The 20,762-nt window shown below is 42.6% G+C and overlaps 2 protein-coding genes across 7 annotated transcripts in view; both read right to left on the minus strand.

Moving 5' to 3' along the window:
• Positions 1-945: 945 nt before the first annotated feature.
• On the minus strand, positions 946-5,831 carry pld4 (phospholipase D family member 4). Of its 3 annotated transcripts, none has more exons than XM_005453319.3 (11): positions 5,690-5,831; positions 5,433-5,499; positions 5,184-5,338; positions 3,589-3,772; positions 3,376-3,496; positions 3,157-3,284; positions 2,863-3,063; positions 2,561-2,700; positions 2,298-2,466; positions 2,111-2,207; positions 946-2,021 (listed from the first exon to the last, which is right to left on the minus strand). In XM_005453319.3, the coding sequence occupies exons 2-11, from the start codon at positions 5,481-5,483 to the stop codon at positions 1,819-1,821; spliced, it is 1,449 nt and encodes a 482-aa protein (XP_005453376.1). In that variant the 5' UTR covers positions 5,484-5,499; positions 5,690-5,831; the 3' UTR covers positions 946-1,818. The 3 variants fall into 3 exon arrangements, with proteins under 3 accessions (XP_005453376.1, XP_005453377.1, XP_005453378.1); XM_005453320.3 differs by having other exon boundaries at positions 2,298-2,463; positions 5,690-5,829; XM_005453321.3 differs by lacking the exons at positions 5,433-5,499; positions 5,690-5,831 and having other exon boundaries at positions 3,589-3,818; positions 5,184-5,322.
• A 97-nt stretch (positions 5,832-5,928) lies between these two features.
• The window catches only part of cep170ba (centrosomal protein 170Ba), an 18,553-nt gene continuing 3,719 nt past the window's right edge, over positions 5,929-20,762 (minus strand). Inside the window, exons 3-19 of one of the 4 annotated variants that reach the window (XM_005453317.4) lie at positions 20,700-20,762; positions 19,819-19,897; positions 19,049-19,107; positions 18,414-18,570; positions 15,582-15,710; positions 14,398-14,889; positions 13,409-14,319; positions 13,128-13,247; positions 12,522-12,660; positions 10,833-12,416; positions 9,867-10,113; positions 9,392-9,515; positions 8,820-8,930; positions 8,644-8,732; positions 8,153-8,246; positions 8,015-8,066; positions 5,929-7,908 (exon numbers count right to left, since the gene is read on the minus strand). The exon at positions 20,700-20,762 is cut by the window's right edge and continues 27 nt beyond it. In XM_005453317.4, coding sequence (XP_005453374.1) covers positions 7,685-7,908; positions 8,015-8,066; positions 8,153-8,246; positions 8,644-8,732; positions 8,820-8,930; positions 9,392-9,515; positions 9,867-10,113; positions 10,833-12,416; positions 12,522-12,660; positions 13,128-13,247; positions 13,409-14,319; positions 14,398-14,889; positions 15,582-15,710; positions 18,414-18,570; positions 19,049-19,107; positions 19,819-19,897; positions 20,700-20,762 — 4,674 coding nt within the window. In that variant the 3' untranslated portion in view covers positions 5,929-7,684. Of the gene's footprint in view, positions 7,909-8,014; positions 8,067-8,152; positions 8,247-8,643; positions 8,733-8,819; positions 8,931-9,391; positions 9,516-9,866; positions 10,114-10,832; positions 12,417-12,521; positions 12,661-13,088; positions 13,248-13,408; positions 14,320-14,397; positions 14,890-15,581; positions 15,711-18,413; positions 18,571-19,048; positions 19,108-19,818; positions 19,898-20,699 lie in introns of all 4 variants that reach the window. The other 3 variants (XM_019348977.2, XM_005453316.4, XM_005453318.4) reach the window with 3 other exon arrangements.

Consider the following 20,762-nt stretch of genomic DNA (forward strand, 5'->3'; position numbering starts at 1 on the left):
TTGAAAAATTTGAGTGCGCCTAACTTTTGTGCGCCCATGGCAAAAAGTTAGTCTAGAGCCCTGTTAATATCCATAACTTGCGGGAGATTAAGTCAACATTAAAAAATATACATTCTTTGTGTCTGAAAGAACTGCAGCAGATCTGATTCCGCGGTCAGCTGATGCGGAGGCAGTGTGTGACATTGTTCTCTCAACTATAGCTAGCCTGCAAAACACATGACTATGTTTGTCATACAAAGGTCACTGAAAGAAGAAGAGAGAAAAAGCTCACTTGACCCAAAACACCAATCTTACTTTACATATTTCTGAATGATCAGGCTCTATCATATTTTAAGACCTCACAGTCGCATATGATATCAACAGACCACTGCCTTCTCAGACTCCAGGCTTACTTGTGTTTTTCTCAGGTTTCCAAAAGCAAATTGCAAAGAAGAGCTTTCAGCTGTCAGGATGTTGCCCTGTTGGGAAACCTTAGTTTGGATTCAGGAGACAGGCACACTCTCTTTTTTATGATTAGGCTTGACACCAACTTTTAATGACTTTTACAGTTAGAGTTGGATCAGGTGTCCATGAACCATCCCTCAATTATGTCGCTATAGACTCTGGGGACCTCCCCAAGATAGCCTTGGCATTCTCCCCACCATACTTTGTGTTTTGTTTGTGTATCTATGCTCTCTTTCTTCTCTTCTCTTTCCCTTGAATCCCCAACAGGTCACTGTACATGGCAGTCTCTTCCTGAACCTGGCTGAGTGACAAAGGTGTCTTCTTGTTAAAAGGGAGTTCCTCCTCCCCACTTTTCCCGAAAGCTCTTCATGGTGCATTGTCTGATTGTTTGAGTTTTCTCTCTAATCTATGGTGTCCTTACCTTACACTATGGTTCACGAAGTTAAAGCATCTCAAAGCGACTGTTGTGAACTGACACTATAAAAAAGTCTAAAGATCAGATTCTTTTTCTTCCCACCATATCTTTATTACACTGTTCTTTATGCGAAAAAATGCAAAACAGATCAGCAGTCCAAGCAGTACCCCAGAGGAAGCTGCTGTATAGTGTGAGATCTCACCCCAACTGACAGCATCTGCAACACTTGGGTGCAAACATATACAAAGACCAACACAAACAAAAGCACAAAAATCTACCAACAAACTGAACAATTGCAGACACAAACAAACAGAGGACATCCATGCAACACATCAGAAACAAAGATGAGGTTCTTATTGCACAGCTGCAGCTTTCACTGCCCTTGCTTGTAACTCCAGGATTGTGCTGGCACATTTAACCAATATTGCTGTGCTGGCAAAAGTTGGGGGATTTCTCAGCCTTTCTTTGATGACTTTCCCCATCAAACCTGCGCTTATCTGATCAGACCAGCAGGCATAAACATGGCTTTGCAGTGCTGGTCGGTGTTACTTAGATACTGCAGCAACAGGTACCTTCAAAGTGAGCATCCAAGTAGGCTGTGGCAAAAGCCAACAAGAGACTCAACAAAAGTCTCATGCATGTTTACATATTTAACCATGATATTAAAATGCACTCAATGGTTGTGCAGTATATTAATTTATCATGCTTTAAAACAATCAGCTCAGCAGTGAATGATCACACTGTGCCTGAAAGAACATTGATAATCTGACTGCACATGTACTAAAACATGTTCAGTCAGAACTGAAGCATGACACATTTAGTAGGTTAATCAACATATGTGACAGTTGTATTAAAAAATATCATTCCTCACAAAAAGGTAGTAAAACCAGCAAAATACTGTGTCCCAACCGGGATTTGAATGTCATGAAATGCACTTAAGATTCATAAAAGAGCTTCAGTCATCTCGATAGCGAACAGTCTGGGTGGTGTCCCAGGTCATCGAGGACCACAGCAAACTCTGAATGCCAGTCTCTGTTAAATACTGCCTTGAGCTGACTGTACAGGGTCGTATTCTTCATTTCAGGTTGAGATGCATGCTGGGATACCACCAGGCCCACTCCAGCGGTGGTAAGAAAGTAGTCTCCTGACCAGTTAGAGGTACCTGGGTAGCAGCAGAGCATAAACCTGGTCAGAGATTCCATCAACTGACTTAGAGCAACAACACATTTGTAGAATAATTGTGTTTCTCACCGATATAGGCTACTTTATCAGTCACCATGTATTTGTTGTGGTTGACTCTGGAAAATGGAATATCGGACTGGTTTGCCACTGGGACAATGTAGAGTTTCTGAAAAAAGAAAGGAGCGTAAACACATTTTTTTTTAAAAATAGTGACAATCATCTTCAGGAGTTTCATGTATCCCATGTTGCGTCTTACTATCTGGATGCTGATATGCTGTTGAGGAGAGTCGAATGAGGCTAGAGACTGAAGAAAAGGCAACATGTCTGGATCAGAATCCCGCCCGCAGCTGATCAGCATCCTGATATGCACTTTCCTCTCGAACGCGGCCGTCTTGATGGCATCCTCGATGACCGGCCAGTATCTGCTGAGTGAAAGCCGAAGATTTCAGACTGAGGAAAACAGAGGAAAACGATGTGGATCATAAATGTGGAGTATTTTCTGTAAAGGGTTAAGTTAACCTTCGAGGCTTGTCAAAGCGCGTGGTGGGGAAGTACTCCATGACAGATACATCAACATAGTGTTGAGCCCCAAAGATGATGGAGAGAATAGCGTCCAGGTCCTGAGTCCTCGATGGAGGACAGAAGGACGGAGGAGAAGCCTGGAGTGAAACACAAGAAATCAACAGGAGCACTTGATTCATAACCACAGGTTTTAAGTATGTTTTTGCAGACATAGCTGCAGACTACAACCCTTTCTCTATTAATGACAAAGAAAACCTAACAATATCCTTTAAAAAGGAACTGAAACTTAAAGAACTTACTGCCACATACAGCTGGCTGGAGATGTTATTCTCTTTCACCAGCAGGGGGTGTTGTTTGTTGATGTCTGTGTTATACTTTGCAGGCCAAGGCTGTGGCAAGGAGCTGTTGGGTTGACCCATCACCCAGTAGGACTGGAAGATTTTACGTAGGTCCTTCGCGAGACTGGAGCAGTTGTAGATCACAACTCCTAGTTCCTTCACCTGCAGTTAAAAGTAACTCATTAAATTGTTTAGCAGCGTTTCTAAAGGTTCAAAATAGCAAAGTACCTTTGATTCTCTAATGTGAGTGTTCACCTGTGTTAAAGCCCTCCAGTCCATGTTGGCGCTTCCAATAAACACGTGTTTCCTATCGACGATCCAGAACTTGCTGTGGAGAACGCCGTTTGCAAGGCGGCCAAAGTCCACCTTTCTCACATGAACTCCTACAGGCAGGAAGAAAAAGAGACAAGGGTCAAGGTCAAGCTGGTGCAAAGAGTTGGTGGTCTACAAGACTTTGTTGAAGAGAAAGCAAACCTTTTTGTTTTAAGATCTCTAAATCGGTGGAGTTTGTTCTGACGGTGGGAACACTCGTTATCACTCGGACAGTCACATTCCTCGAAGGAAGCTCTTCAAGCTCTTTCAGGATGTTCCTTCCCTGCCAAGGACACAATGAAAACATTAGAAGAAAAAAGTTTGTAGGGATGTTTTAATAAGGAACACAACTATCCACTGCAGCTGGTAACTCACGGGCATATCAGAGGAAGAGTTGACACTGATGTCTTCCCCAGTTAACGTCCAGTAGAAAGAGACCACATCCACTTCGTTTGTTGCCACTGAGATGAGATTGTTCCAGACTTGTTCCAGAGGGATCCCGAATGTTACGTTGTCTTTGTATTTCATATGTTCGGGAATGCTCTCCACAAGGGCCATGCTGCAGGATTTAAAAAAAGACATCTGCTCAGGGAATTCTTTGGAAGCTGAAGTGGAAAAAAAAATGGAGGAAGTAACTTTTAATCTTTAAGTCTAAAGATGTGGAGTTGTAGACTCATCCAAAGCTTTAATTGACATCTATGAGGTGCTTTTACCCTTTTTAAGGGGCATTACAGCTTCCCTTTAACCTCTATATCCTTAAAAAATAGTCACAGTTGATGTTTTGTAGAGTCAAATATTACTCCAAATGAACTTAAAACCAACACTTGATTCCACTAGTAAAATGATTTTGAGGGTTACCAGGAGAAAGGCTCTTTCTCCAAAAATATCTTGATGGCTTAGGTTTGCAAAGTTGCACCTGAACAGACAACAAGAGTTCTGGAACAATGTCGTTTGGACAGACTAGAGCAAAGTGGAGATGTCAGCACAAACACCTCATACCAACTATCAACCACAGGGGAGGACGGGTGATCAATCAATCAATCAATCTTTATTTATAAGGCACTTTTCATACAAAAAAAAATGTAGCACAAAGTGCTTTACATGGTTAAAAGCAGATGGTTTGGGCTTGTTTTTAGCAGACCTGCACCTTGGTGGCATTGAGTCAAAAGAATCCAGATGTTGCAATGGCAAAGTCCAGACCTCGACCTGATTGAAATGCTATGGGGGGCTTTAAGAGAGGTGTGCAAAAATGAATGCCAGCAAACCTCAATGAAGCAAAACAAAAGAGTTCTTCAAAAATAATGTGAAAGTCACACAAAAAATGATTAAAGTACTTCTATGCATTTTATTTATTTGAATGTTTTACCAACTTTCTACAAACAATAACCTTAAAAGAAAGCTGAGGTTTGACGCTAACATCCCCTGAGAATAAGTGACTTCACCTGGTTAGCTAGTCACATAGCTTCACAGCCTTTATTGTAACAAAGAACTTTTCTTTGTGGTAGCTTCAGTGATATTCCAGGGAAGCAGCTTTTACCTTTGTGGTACAAAGCTGCACAGTGTGCAGGTGACACAAGATCGCAGTCTGTCCCGTTTTAGTTTCCACATCCAAAATTAGGTTACAGTGAAATTCCAGTGAAGTGTCTGTCCTGCAGTGTTTACCTTTGCAAGCTAGAGCCAATCAAACTGTGGGTCAGGCTGATAAGGAAAAACGTCCAGTCCCACATAAAGAGCAACACCTGGCCTCCTCCTTATATTTATTACACATAAAGAGGAAATTGTGGTAGATTTTGTTAGAAAATATAATCGGAGAATGAGTCCAAATAAAGTTTAAAGACGCACCACTTTACAAATACGGCGAAATCACGACTTGATTTCGAAACAGTGAGCAAATGTGGACATGTAATAAGATTCTTCAAGCCATGCAGCAGATATTTAAGAAGATCGTGATGTAATTACTGGATTATTACCTGCACTGATCAATAGAGAAATTGCTCCAGCCGTCGTCACCTGGGAGTATCTCGTGGTTTTTGGGAGGTGGAGGTCTCTCCAGCACGATGATGGCGAGCAAAACCCCCAGAATAGTCAGACATGCCACAATCGCAAGTAGCTTCACGCAGCTGGTCTAAGAAGGTGAGGTTTGAGAGGAAGAGAGCTTTAGGAGTAAGACAAGGCACGAAAGAGAATGGTTTGGGTTTTAATGTTTGATGCTGCCCTACCCTTTTGTTTGAATCGTTACTGTCATCAAGGCTGCTATACGAGGAGGTCATTTTCCCCTTTCAAGCGCTGTTAGAGACCAAAAGCAGGAAGTTACCGTGTCGGACAGAAGATAAACAAATTAGAGAGCTCACATCTCTGATAAGAACCTAATCATCTGCATTACTGCAATTATTCCAAATTGTTTTCATTTTGGATTATTCCAAAATGAAAACAATTTGGAATTGGATAAATTTTAAAGCAATGAAAAGAAACTTACAGATTGAAGAAACGTTTGTGTCAGTTAAAGAGTTCAAAGCGAACTTGATTGTTTTCTTCCTCCAAACTTCCCCCCCAAATCTGAGCAGAAGTGAATTCTGCTGCCGAATATATCACAGCATAGTTCCCATTTTCAGTTTCATTTCAGGTTTTTTGGGTAGTGATGTAGCATGAGGAGGGGAGGGGCAGAGTGGGTGAGGGTGACAAGAGATTACAACAGATGACAAAAAGCAAAACAGGTTTACTAATCACATTTATTTGAAAAAAACAAAACATATCATCTGACACCTTACACAAATAACCAAACATAAATAACAGCTATCAAATTACAACCAAATCATTTGGGTAGGGAAGGAATGGAAACAGAAACTGAAGATCCAAAACAGGGGACAGAAATTTGATACACACATTTTAAATCTTCAGCGGACCGTGTCGGACTAAAGCTAAGTGGAAATACTATCCCACAGAAGATGAATAGCAGCAACAGATTGAGAATGAAAAGAAGAAGAAGAAGAAGAAGAAGAAGAAAAACATTCAAATTTTGCTGGAGTCTGTAAACAACCACTGTACTCGTCCGCATGAAACTTTATCCCATGCAGCTAATGTGGCACTTTTGTAGGTACTTCCCAGTTACAATCACATGCATGGTCAAGACTAGGAAGAGGGAAACTGAGAAGCTTGCCGGAGTTCCCTGCTTCGGCCTCCTGTGTCAGCATCAGATTCTTACAATCTTTCACAGGAAAGTCAAAGCTTTCAGTTTGCAGCGTGTCGGCTTAAAAAGGGATGATGCTGTACTACCTTAGTGCAAAAAGAAGAGATTGAGAGGTAACCTGTAGGACGTGTAGACGATCTTTAGACATTTACACACACATTAACAAATCAGCTGCTATCATCAAAGATTTTTTAACAATTTCATACAATTTACTTGGTCATAAATAACATTACATCTCTCACGACTCGAGGGGCCGAGGTGTTGTGCAGAAACACAAATAAAGACGACACATTTCTCGTCCTTGAAATCGTGTCGTGTTCGTCTTTGGACAAACCTTGGAGACAAATTTTGCTCGAGGTGTGGAAAACAATCCAAAGCTCCCAAATGTGTTTGACACAAATATAAAAATAAGAAATTTTACAAAAGTTCCAAGGGCCGGGAATACTCTAAAGCTGCAGCCACTTAGAGTTTGTGATTGCTTGCTGATTTACTTATAGAGCACACCCATTCCTCCATTTAGATTGCACATTCCTGAAGTGGATTTTTTTCACCCTCTGTTGGACAAAAGTGTAGTTCCGACGAGGGAAATAGTACCAGCTTGCACACAAAATTGGCTTGTAGCGATTGCGTAATACTAACAAACTATTCTGGCACAAAAGGCGACTAACTCGCACCTACAGTCGTGCTGTGTCAGTTACAAAATACCACAGTGTCTCAGGAAAAAAATCCCCTAAAAAATACATTTTCCATTCTACTCCACAAAGAGGAAGGAGGTAAACAAAAAACAATAAGCACGGGGAGTTACTGAGGATGGAGTACACAGCATGTCAGCATCTGCGAGTATTAACTTTAGTTCTTTCTATTAAAAAAATAAAACAATTCCTCAATAATGATTTGTCACTAAACACACATGTTTGATGTATCTGAAGACTTCCCTGGGATGATTACGTTCAGGCTTGTTTTTCTCTGGGCAGCTAATTATGATGAGCTTTTATTAAAGAAAAAAAAAGTGCTGGTGATCACAACATTGGCAAATAATGACGATGATCTGTAACACACAGAATCAAGTATAGCTTTATGGTCTCTCTCAGTGTGTTACATCCTGACACAGGTCAGTGTGAGGTGTGCTTATAGTGCAGTAGTGTGTATGTTTGCGTGTGCAGGAGGATGCACTTCTGTGAACAAAGTCTCACTTCCCTCCTTTGTATTTCCTTTGTGCACACAGAGGTCTGGCACCTGGCTGTTTGGAGTGGACTGTCTGGACCTGCGTGTTTGTGCCAGATCTTAGACTAAATACCCCTCTCTGACATCGTCCGGGGTCGCAGCCGCTCTCCTGACCCTCTCGCTGGGCCTCGGGCCACCGCCACGTTTGAAAATGGAGTGCACCGTTCTCCAGTCTCGTGAGGAAGAATGCTTGCTAGTCTGAACTCCAGATGAGGAGGAGACTGCAGTGGCTGAGGTCTTGGTAGCTCCAGGCTGCCAGCTGGGCTCCATGACTGTGTTAATGACTAAATATTTTTTTAAAAAAAATTTGAAATTAGTCATCAGCCACAAGAAAATCTATTTTAAAATGATTTCCATTTAAATAGTTTCTAAAGGGTCCGAATGACTCACCTTCAAGTTGTCCCTGAACTCTCCTGAGTTCTTTCAAGATAGATGTGATTTCCTGAAACACACACGTCTAACTTAGCTCAAACATGCAGTATTTAGAAGCATATGTTTATCCTGTCATTTAACCAAAAGCACACTAACCTTGTTGGATGTTTTTGCAAATGGGACATTATTTTCAGAATTGACCTTGGCCTCAATTTCTTCCCAGATATCCACTCTGTCCTGGAACATTACCCTGTGTGCAGAGGTGTCTTTCAGCCAACGTTCTGCTCTCTGACACTGATCATTTTGCAGAATTTATCACAGCAAAAGTAAGCCATAACTTTCGTTTAACGTCTGAAACATTACCAAATAAAGACCAGGAAAAGACAACCTGAAGCTGCATGTAACAGTGGAAACAGTTTTTTCATCTGTGTCTCATTTACTTAGATTAGATCTCTGCTCTCGGTTCCATAATGTCAGCCAATCTGTCTGTGAGCTGACTCACTAAGTTACAGTAATTAAATTAGAGCTGATGCTCACTGCAGTCTGGCTGTCAGACAGGATCAATAAAGTTTTTCATCAAAGCCAGATCAGGAATGGAAAGAGAGGAGTTTAAGTGTTCGTGGTGTCTGCTCTTCTTAGTATCTTACTTCATTTTGTCAGCGAGCTGCTCCGTGTTCTCTCTGATAGCAATTATGACCTGAGACACCGGATTCAGCATAGCAGTGTCCACAACGCCCTAATGGGGGAAAAAAAAATAAAACACTTTAATAAAAGAGCTCTCCTTACAGGATATCTAAAGGAGAAGCAACCGATCATGTCTGACCTCTTCTCTGCTCCTGGAGTTCTGTTCATGGTCACTCCAGCTCTGCTCAGCTTCCCCTGATGGTGCAGAACTTGGGGGGACTTTCTGGTGGCTGTTAGCCTCTGAAACATGCTGATCAAGAAAAAGATGAAATAAAGAAATATGTTTTTGTTTTTTTTAAATGGTTCTATTCATGTCTCCCTGTATCCATGGCAGGTAAACGCATTAGAAGACTTAGTGTAAGTATGGTTTTCCTTTATTTTATCAAAAAAGAGCTTACTAGAATCAACTTCATCTGAGCTCTTTCATCGTCACTTTGAGCTAATATCGGTCTATGAGCTATGATTCACTGTAAAATATTAAAATGTGGTGGAAAACCACAAAAACAATGTTTAAGTCATAAATGGTCCCATATAATTTTCAATTATGAGCCAATTCCTTTTAAACAAATACCAAAGCTGTAAGAGAGGTAGACAAATTCATAGCAGGAAACGGCTTTACATTTAAAAACATCATAACAGCACATGTTAACACATGGCTGCAGTCAAAAATGCCCTCACTCATTCACTTGAAGTTTAAGGTAACAACGGTACCTGTTCATAAGAAGCCGCCGTGGAGCCTGGTGCATTGCACTCCTCTCCGGGCTCACCATCACCCGCTACATCGTGGATCTCTCTGGCTAATATTGCCAAGTCTTTGGCCAGATCTTGACTCAACCTTTATATACATTTAAAAAAAAAAAAATCCATATTGTATTGAATTGAAGTATTTCTACTTTTAAAACAATTCTCTACAACAAAGTCAATGCAAATATTTTTGCAAGAAATTAAAGGAAATATCAAACAAAATATATTCAAGTTTACTGTTGCAGTGAAGTAAATTAACCATTTGAGCAGATAAAAATCATCATCACCTTATCTACTGTGATTTTGGACTCCTTGTTACACAACCCTTAACTAACTAAATAAAAATGCTTAAAACTGTTTGCGTAAAACCAGTTTTGTTGTCAGTAAGGCAGGAAAACCCAAGTATCCACACCAGAAACGCCCAGCCTGTCATATTTCTTACCGTGCAATCTCAGCACTGTGTGTGGACCAATTCTGGAAGGCATCTCCCTCGTTGGTCTCTTCTTCAGAGTCTCTGCCGCGGTGTTTTGGACGCAGGGCCACGATCGGCTGCGGCCGAACCGGATTGCGTGGGCTATGAGAAGCTGAGGAAGGTTGGGAGCGTTTGTATTTAGGAGTGCTCTGGTTTGAGTCGTACTCCTCATCTGAGGTAGAGGTATAGTCAGAGCCTTTCTGTCGTCTCCTAGAGCCTTGGTGTTGTGAATTGGTTAGAGTTTTGGAAGATGAGGACAGACAAGTTGGAAAAACAGGAGAGAGAGAAAGAGATGCCATGAAAGAAGACCACCAAGAAAAAAAACAACAACAAAGAAAAAGACACCACTGAGTATTTTAATAGAAACCCCCAAAACATTTCCCCGAACAAGAGACAGACATGATGCTGTGGAAGACTTCATGACTTTCCAACAATTTACTGTTGTTGTTTTTAAGGGGGTCTGAACCAAACTCAAATGAACACTAGACTTCCACAGTACAGCAGCTGAGTACAGATAGGAATAAATGAGTTTAAAAAATAAAAGTTGATTTGTAATGTGAAACATATTGCGTTAAGTCATGACCAGTAATACACTCTCAAAGCATGGCTGCATATAAAAACGGCAATACAGCCTTCACTTCAATGAGTGTACACTGTGCAGATGAAAGATATTGAATATTGGAGAATTAATATTAGTATTAGTGTTAGTTTCCTTCACACATAGCTGTTGTTTGATGAGAAAGTTCTTAATTTCAGAACTGAGAAATCAGTTATATTAACTGAGACTTAAAAAGGCTTCAGACCAATTCACTGTCATGTCTGACACACACCGCAGGCATGTCATTCCCACAATGCTAAATCTGAGTTAATTTTTTATGGCAGACAAGGCTAAACATATAAGAACAGATGGTGTGTAAGTGCCGGTACTATACTTACTTGCTGTGCTGCTGGCATATTTGGCACTGCTAGAGCGTACACGAGTGATTGGAGTTCTGTTGAGTGCTGCCTTCTGCGGCCTTTCTCCCGGCTTTGGCCCTGGACCAGAGGCCCTACGAGTGGAGCTGACACCCAGCTCTGCGCTGCGGTTGGAAAATCCTGTGCTTCTGCCTGTCCACTGTGGGGTGGAAGAGGCCTCGTTGTCACTGGGTGTGTTAAATGAGCTTGTCCGTTTCCGAGGCATGGCCAGCATATCCAGCCTGGAGAGTTTCTTGGCTTCCTGGGGCTGCTTAGCTGGGGTGTTGTTGGCCTCCTGGTACAGCTTATCAGTCTCTGTCCCCTCGTTGTCTGAGGCCTCTCCGAGGCGAGCCCGGCGCAGCATGGAAGTCCTGGTGGGTCTTGGGGCTGATAGACTGTTGGCACGACTCAGCGCCTGGGACACTCTGGAGCTCTTGGTCTCCTCCTTCTGAAGGGGAATTATGTATTTGCGTGTTTGTTTGCTGTTTGACTCCTGATCAGAGTACGGTAAGCTCTGATGGTCATCACTTAGGTCTGTGGAACCACGTTTTCCCACACTGCGTCTGAGTCCAACTGGCCTCCTCAGAGGTTCAGTCCTGTTGCTCCTTTCTGCTTCCTGAGTACGGTGCTTTTCTGAGGACTGCTGAGTCGAATCCTGACTAGTTAGGCTACCTGAAGACCTATCTCTCTGGAGGCCACTGACCGATACTTTTTTTGTTAGTGTGCTTGGCTTTGTCTTACTGCTGTGTTGGCTGACTGTGCTGGAGGTATCCACATCAGACTCCCCAGAAAGAGAGTCCATAACAGGAGATGGAGTGTTGGTTTGTCCTGCTTGGAGTTTAGCTTCCAGTACAGCCAGAACATCTTCAGTCTCTTTGAGAAACGAATGCGTGTCCTGACTGTTAGCTCTCTGCAGTAATTCGGGGTTTAGATCTCTTTGAGCAGGCTGGCTAGAGATGTTAGGCAACCTGGTGCTGCTAGGTCGCTCCTTCGTGAAGCTCTCCTGTCTGATTAACGGGGATGCTTCTTTACCCTCTGGCCTCTGTGTCGCCTGGCTCAGTACAGGAGCTGATACAACAGGTTTGACTCTTGCAGACTCCTGACTGCCTCTCAGTTTGGTCAGAGTGGCTGTTGAAAAGGTTTTGGTCACCTGTTTTCTCTCAGCCTTAGGAGTGCTAGCTTTGGGCACCACCTCCTCCTCTGACCCGATGTAAAAAGATGTAGACTTGGCCGGGAGCATGCGCTTGTCTCCATTTTGCTTTTCTTCTTGGTCTGACAGAGGCCTCCTCTTCTGCTCTACAATAGATCCATCATCTGACTTGCTGGCATCACTCAGGCTGTCAGGCTCTACATCGTCCTGCACAGTTAACCTGTGAATGCCGTCTTGAGCGCCAGGGACCCCCAAGCTATTATCTTCAACATCAAATGTTGAATTTGGGTCATAATGAACATGAATGCTGGGAGCTGGAATGTCACTCTTCTCCCCCGGTGATGTCAGCCGCAGGCTGCGCTGAACTCGTTCTTGGCTTTGGCTGAGCGTAGCCTTGTGGACGATTGTGCCTCGTGCTGAAGTGGAACAGTTTTAATGCATATTAACCACAGACGATGAAGCTGAATATCATTCATATTCATCAGGGTGTCTCATTATCATTGTCTGGTTAGGTGGCTTACCCCCTTCTGACAGTCCCATCTGGGAATGGATGTCAAAGAGGCCGGACGAAGGCCTAGATTCTGCATAGCTGTCTGCCAAGCTGGCCCAGCAAGACATCCACTTAGGAGCCCCCTGTAAGACTGCACCTCCTGACTGAACCTGTAAAAGATAACATACAAGTTATTCATTACTGTTAAAAATAACAAAACTGTTAAAAATATGATTCCCTTAGTTCCAGTTACTATAAATTCCAAAAGAGCAATCTGTTTCAAGTGTTGTATGCACTTGAACCCTAACATGTTGTATTAAACACGTGGTTTGGTTTTCTGTTTTCTTTTATTTGGTTAGAAAAGAAAAACCCAAACAATCATGAACCCAGAGCCTGTGTGCAAAGAAGAGGCAAGTGCACAAATCAAAAGAGAGACACCGAAAAAAGAGCAAATACCAAGAAGGCAAATCAAGGAAGCACTACATCCCGATTGGTGCAATCAGACACTTCAGCCTTACCGACTGAAAATAATCATTATTACATTAAAATGATCAATTATCTATCCATTCATCATTCCACCCTGAGCAGGAAAGTTTACCTTCACCAGACTCTGTCCCTGCTCTGGAGCTGGCCTCACCTCCCCACAACTTTTCTGACTATGCTGCTCCCTGCCCTGAACAATAACAGGCCTAAATGCTGACGGTGTTTCTGCTTCACTCAGGTTCGTTCGCTCTGGGCTGTCAACGACACCAAACACCTGTCAGGAACAAAGCATTGCAAGTGGATAAGTGCACAGATGGGCAAAGCGGGACTGCTAATGTTCATGGCTCAGGACTTCACTCCAAGAAACACAAGGAGACCAGTGATTAGCAAAGCCACCTTATTTCCTTTAAAACGAGCATACATGGAACAACTTGCCTGGTCAATCTTGCTCCGTGCTTCTTCCAGCTCCTTATCTTGAACATCTGTTTCAATTGTGTAGGTTCCTGCATCACTTAGACTGTCCTCCTCTTCATTTCTGGGGCTTGTGGGGCTCTTAACTTCAAAACTTTGAGATGCTGGGGGCATAACAGGAGCCTTGAGGGGGACAGGTTTATGAATTGGCGAGGAAGTTTGAGGCTGGAAATGAGCGTCAGGCTGAGGAGGGCTAGTGGTAATTTGGTCAGACTGTGATGCCAGCCCTGACCCTGCTTTAGATGCTGTAGTATTTCTCTCCCAGGTGGCAGAAGAGATCTCCTTTGCTTGTCTCAGTAATTCAGCAGTAAACTCCTGGGTGAGTTTAGATTTGCGGCCCACGCTGCTAAACGGTCTTGCAGACACAGATGAGGATGAGCGGGCGGAAAAGCTGGCGCTGATCCGTTCTTCAGTCTTTTCCCTTCGTAGAGAGCCAGCTCTTTGGGGGCCCGTAGAAGCAGGGCCCTTCAGGGGGATAGTGTACCGTTGGGTTGGCGGAGTAGTTGTGGAAGACGGAGGTGTGACTTGTCTCTCCCCAGTCGGACTTGAGCTTTTCTTTACTTTCTCCAACTGTGGCCTGAGACTGGAGGGTTCTGGTGGGGCCATGATATTGATGGACTGGGAACGCTTCTTTCTCTGGTTGTCGTCAAAGAATTCAATCACAAAGGCTTGGTGGGGCTCAGCAAGACTGGAAAGGGACTGAGACTCCGGTGGAGAGCCAGACACGGGCTCTACTGAGTCAGGGGAGAGAAATCGCTGTGGTGGTGAAGCTCTCAAGGCTTGTGGAGAATCCTGATGTTCTGACCGGAGAAAGTTATTCCCATTGAGTGCTGGGTGCCCCGAATCACTTTGAGAACCATCTTCATGGTAGTTTGCTGTTGATGGAAGGAGAACAAGTTAACACAGTATTCCATCTAAAGCGAGAGTAAACAGATAGTGTATAAGAGACTCACTCTTGGTGGTCTTCAGAAGAGATGGGTCGCTGTTTGTGCTGCACACATCTTCATCTTGCGACCTCTTTCCCATCATGCTCGCGCTGCTTTGGACGAGCCAGTCAGCAACTTTACTCTGTGCTGACATCACCTCAGTAGGTGTGCTAGCAACCTCAGTGGAAGGTTGCTTACGCTGACGGAAAGAAAACTTGGTCACATGGTCCTTGATTTTCATTTTACCTGGCGTGCATTCATCAAATTCGATGGTAAAGGACGCGTGGCTTTGAACCACAGGGGGTGTGGGGGTGGAGGAGATGCAGTCAGAGGGCTCTGCTGTGTCTTTTGTTGGAACTTCATGAACCTGCGACTCTGGTTTCTTGGTAGGACGCTGCTGGAACTCCTTTGTTGGGATCTCAAAGTAACTGGGCTCCCGGCAGTAGGAGAAGGTGGCCTTAGCCTGACTGTCTGGCAGAGAGCCGTTGCTCTCATATGTGGATACATCTTTAGCAGGTTCTGTTGTCAATAAAGAGATGAGGCGATTATAAATACTTAAACTACACAAAAAGCTTTTAGTGTGCTGAATATTAGAAATGTCACACTTATATCAAAGTAACTCAAAGTTAAAGGAACTCAGATTTATGTAAATCTCTTAAAGCATAACCACTAAACATTTCCTGAAAATAAGAGCCATAAATAACATGAAGGTTTCCAGACGATTGGCTGGGGAAACAAATCATGTGATTGGTCTTTGGATGCCAGCTGGGTGTGGCCAAATACCACTTTAGGAGTTCAGAGTCCAGTGGAGGGTAGTTGAGGGGGAATAATCGGTTTGTCTGGGCAACGTGAGGAGAACAATCACCATCCCTCCCCCCTTCATCGGCTTAGATGGTCATAATCCATCATGAGGCAGACAGGCACTGCCCACTGGCCTGGGATGGTTTGGCCTGGCTATCAGTCCACAACTGACAGCCAGGGACCTGCCTTGGGCTTAACACCATCTACCTCTCAGTGACCCACAGAGAACATCAAATAGAAGTGCCACAAAAAAAGGCAACTTTAAATCTAATTCACAAACATGGGAATATCCAATAAATGCAATTAAATCACTAACATAAAATACATTTTGCTTGTAAAGACAAACACTTCTGAAGGCATACACCAAATGAAAGTGATTGCATGTAGAAATATAAGACAGATTCACTGACCTGGAGATTCCTTCTCTGGAAATTTTCCACCTCTGCTCTCCTTTTTGTTGGCCGGGTCCTCATCTTCTCCCCACCAGGAAGGCTGGCCATACAGAGGCGTGGGCTTGGATATCGGAGAATCTGTGGAGGCTAGCAGGAAAAAGCCCACAGACAGACACAAACACAGACCAACAAACACAATCAGGTACATAATATACTAAAGGTGCAGGGAGGAATGGTAGGAACAAAGAAAGAGCCAACAAAGACGTGAATTTAAACCACTGCTTGGTTTTATAATCCAATAAGTTTGTTAGTCACATGACAAAACAGTGTTTTGTCTGGGTTTGATGTTGCAACAATAAAAAGTTACACAATGCTGGAGCTCAGAAACAAAGCCTTACACTGCAAGTGGCCTTTGGATGTTTCAGAGCTCCCACACATTCCCATGACACAGAGAGTGTAGTGGGGGTGGGGGGGTCAAACTGTGATGCCAGATGTATCAGCAAACCACCAAAACATAATCCTCCTCATGTGAGGACAGCACAGCTAATCCTAATCTTTAAAGGAAAAATAGAAGAAATCAGTCCAGGATATAGAATAACCAGAGCATGCAAAGGCTTTTTGCATACAGTGGTCTCTGTATATATTCTCTTAAATTTGAGACCAGTTAGCTTGGCTAAATTTGCTGATGATATGTGTTTAGCAAGACTTGCCATATAACCTGGCATACTGTTCCACACATGCCAGCCAGCCTCTACTAATCAGATCATCTAGAAGCCGCCGTTTGGCCTGATAAATAGGATAAACAAGCTCTTTTGAGTTTAATGTGGCTGCACAATCCCAAGTATCAGCAGCACTTGGCCACTGTTGCCTTGGACACACACAATAAGACATCAACACAGTGACCGAAGAGGCAGAGGGGCACGTTACGGATTCCTTTCCACTTATTTAATCTTCCCCCTTTTAGCTAAAGAAAACGTGGGCGAGTGTAACAGCTTCAGTACACAGAGCAAGGTTATGCTAAGCATATTATTTGATTAAACAGCAAAGGCATCTCAAACTGTGCACAGACACAGAGGTACATCAAAGACAGGACATAATCTCCCAAAATAAAGGTGGCAGTTATTAGGGACATTAAGTACTGTGTTTGGAGGTAGTTGAAAAGCAAAAAAGAGTGAATTTTTGTTTTAGCTATTGTTATAACTTACTGGATTTGTTATGTATGGAAACTTTGAAAAAGGAAGCCACTACAAGAGCAATCACTGGGAACGCTGAACTGTTAATTTCATGCCCTCTTTTTTTCCTCTCAATACTAAATAGCCCTGGGTCCTGGCACAGTAATGTAGGCCTGACTGAGTCACACACTGTACAAGTGAAGTGTCCTGTGCTGCAGACAGCTGGAGGATTGGAGTCACTCCACATCCTGTACAGCTGCAGGGGAAAACGAGCACAGAAAAAGACACACGCGTCTTTTTTTTTCCCTCTACAAGGCTTGTCAGAATTAAAAGAAAACAAACCTAATATGAGACATTTGATCCACGCTATCAAGGCCTTAAACAAACTCAGCCAAAGAGACTGCATTTGCATCAGCATCTGTCAACAGAGATATGCAAGCTCGGTCTCTGTGAGGCAAAGAGACTTTCCTACATCAAACAAACTCAAAATGAATGAAATGACACTTTAAAAAGTGTGTACTCCTTTTCTCTAACATACTTCTCTCACTGAGGCTGTAGATTTAGCATGACAGCAGTGGACACTTTCATTATCTCACTGGCTCACACCAGCACAGACTCCTTTGAGTGCAGGCAGTAACTGCGTAGCAACAAGTAAATATAGTTTGCACTGAATGGTTTCTTGCATCAAAATAATGAACTCATACTTGCAGGCAACATAATCACACTCTGCTCCAAAGTCATGTCCTACTAAAAAAAAAAAAAAAAAAAAAAAAAAAAAGGAGCTAACCAAAGAAGTGTTTCTCAAATTGCTGCAGTCAATTACACAGCTATGAGAAACTCTGAGGAACATGAGGCATGTGCTGGAAAAGTCCTATTTTAGGCACAGTTGTAGTTTTCCTTCTAAGCTCAAAGGGCTGATTATGGAGCCGAAAGCACAAGATTGCTGCTTCCTAGATTAACTACAGCTGGAAAACGTTTCATTGGTGTGAATAAGCTTCATTCATAAAATGCCTAACTTAACAGTGGCCTGACTGTTCCGCTGTTGCACATAGTAAATTTATTATTTTACTCTAAGTACATGTCAGACTAAAGAGGGTGTGAGAGAACTGGAAATATCAGCAGTGATAGATCTACCATCACCTACATGGACAGAAGTGCCAAGCTGGGACTAAAAACCTACAGACCTTTCTAATTCTACAGCACGTGGCTGAAGCACCATCGGGGTGCTTGGCAGCAGAGCTCCTCTTGTCAGCAGTCACGCATGTCTGACTGAGATAAGACTGTTTGTCCTTAACTCTTTACCCCTCTGCTTGTCTGCAAAGCCCTTACTCATGTATACTTACTCTGGCAACCCTGGGATGTCAAGATCTACTTTTTTACTGACACCACAGGATTGTAGCATCAGCCTCTCTACTCACATGGCATCCTAATCCCACAGCAGGGAAGCTCTTAATAAGAGAAGCCCGTCATCCTATCGAGGGATCTATAGCCAAAGTCATGCAGTACATGGAGACTCAAGCAGACTTCCTCTTCCTCATGTATGTGGGACCAAGCTATTCAAATCCACTTCATTTAAAGCTGTTTCTCTCATGCACCCAGAACAATTTATCTACTTCTGTTATCATAAAACCTGCCACCTTCCTGCTAACAAATGAACTGTGTGGACAGAATTATTTACCTGTGAGGGAGTGGGCTGTACGCTCAGCTTTGTCCTGGAGTTTGGCATTGGATGAAGAGTCTTTGCTCTTCTCTGAGTGCTGGAAGTGCAGTTTTTCCTTTGCCTTGGCCTCCAGGGCTTTTATGCTAAGCTGCAACTGGCTTGTGTACTTCTCATGCTGCACACACACACAGACAGGAGGGAAGCAGGATGTGAAAAACCTTCCGCCAACAATCAGTACAGCTGTAACTGTCCTAACATATACACACTGTAAGGAAGAATATCCACCAGAGACTCAAGCTTCAACTTCTAAATATTACACATGCATCATTTTTATTTTAATTGAATTCATCTACAGTAACTAGCATCATTAAACATGTAGAAATGACTTGACTTTTTAGCCTCAGCATTAAGTGTTAAGTTATTTAATTTAATATGAAAGAAAAAAATGAATTACTTGTAGATATTTAAGCTCTAGTTTGTCATGGTAGGAGTTGGTCTGGGAAGATTGTGACTATTTTAACATATCATTTAATAACAAAATAAGGAGTAATCTACTTAGTCTTTCTCAGTAGGGATCTACAGCAAACATCTATCGCTGAAGACAGCCGAGCACTGACGACTAAAAAAGGAACGGACAGCTTACTCTTACTTACTTTAAGCGCTTCCTCCGGGACTTTGTGTTGACTCTTTTCCAGGATATACACATGCACATGTACAGAAGGAGTTAAAGGAAACAATCTACATATTTTTCTTTTCAAACAATTAGATATTAGAGATGTGCTGACTGGAAAATACTGAGCACTGACCATTACTTTTTTCTGTTTGAATACTATGTTTTTGTTTCTCCGTTTGCGCCAAGAAAACAAATAAATCTTTATTATAACAAAAAAATAAGTGAACTGGTTTACTGTCTTGCAGCACTATCACCAAACTTATCACTTCAAAACTGATGAGACAACAGATAAACATCGAGAGATATCACCTATAAACCTATAAATGTACTTATAGCGGTGAATTACTTCTCGAAACTGTGTCCTTTCACCTCTAACGACAAAGCATGTCTAAATGTATCTGTACACTGAACAGTGCTGCTTTGTGTTATCTAACATACATTTCACCATTCATTAGTTTTCTCCTGAGGTCAAAGAGTGCAGGCGGCTTCCGGTCAACAGTTCACTATCCTGGCTGAAAAACCACACAGGATTTTCATGCCAATAGATCAAATGACCAAGGTGGAGAAACAAAATGCTGCTGACCCCTGGCCCTTTTCAGTGTTGCATACCAGAGACCAATGTAAACTGTTCCAAAAGCAGAAAGTCTACATAATAAATGTATGAATGATACAAATCCAATGACGATTAAGCCAATAGAATTTTAAAAAACTGAGTAAAGTTTAAAACATAAGAATAAAAAAAAAGGATATCATAACCAAAGCGAATGACATCTGACAGCTTTAGGGTGATATATGTCTGGTCTGGGATTCTGAGGTCGTTTACAAATGTCTGCAAAACAGAAAAACAACAAAACAAAATTCATAACATTCATGGTTCATTCGCTAATGAAGGAAATGTGCCGACTCACAGGTGACAGGCCTTCTAATTCCAAGCACTCGAATACCGTAAGGTGCTTTGCCAGCGGACCTTTCCCCATTGAAAATTAATCCACCAACACGTTAAAACTCTGATGAGATTATGTTGTTATGCAATGTCAGTAAGCTTTTGTAAAATGCCTTAATGTCCAGGTGGAAAGAAACACATGTGCAATTTGTTCATCAATTTGTTGTAACTTCTCCCTTAACTAACAAACGGCTAGAGGAGTTACTCAGTTTATCTTCAGATGATTAAAAGTAAAGAAACAAGGATAAACCTGCACCAAACAGTAGATCTCATTCTACACAGACTAAACAAAGGCAATTGGGGAAGGATTTCAGTTATTGGCCCTCGTAGTGTTCTGCTCTGATTAGTGTAGCTGCAGTTACTAAGGCCAAAAGAAACACTGAGAACAATGAACGGTTTCTCCCACGGCTCAGCTCTGGATTTCATTGGGATAATGGTGCAGTGAAGTGGCAACAGCAGCAAAGGGACAAGGGAACAGAGTGAGATGGAAAGATGGTTTTTTTTTGGGGGGGGGGGGGGGGGGGTGTCCCAATGGTCACTGTTTGCCCAACCGTCTCTGGCACACATTTTTGTACTCAGGGATTTGCTGCAGTTGAAACACGAGCCTTCGGTGATACCAGAGACTTTTTTTGTTGTTTTTTGCACAAGCTGAAGTACAAAGTTTGGAAGTAAAGACAGACCCACTCACCCCGTTCAAGCTGCCCAGGTCCTTCACCATGTGCTCATCTGTATTTGGGTCATAGTTGATGAC

This window comes from Oreochromis niloticus, linkage group LG19 (assembly GCF_001858045.2).
Source record: "Oreochromis niloticus isolate F11D_XX linkage group LG19, O_niloticus_UMD_NMBU, whole genome shotgun sequence".
Classification (NCBI taxonomy): domain Eukaryota; kingdom Metazoa; phylum Chordata; class Actinopteri; order Cichliformes; family Cichlidae; genus Oreochromis; species Oreochromis niloticus.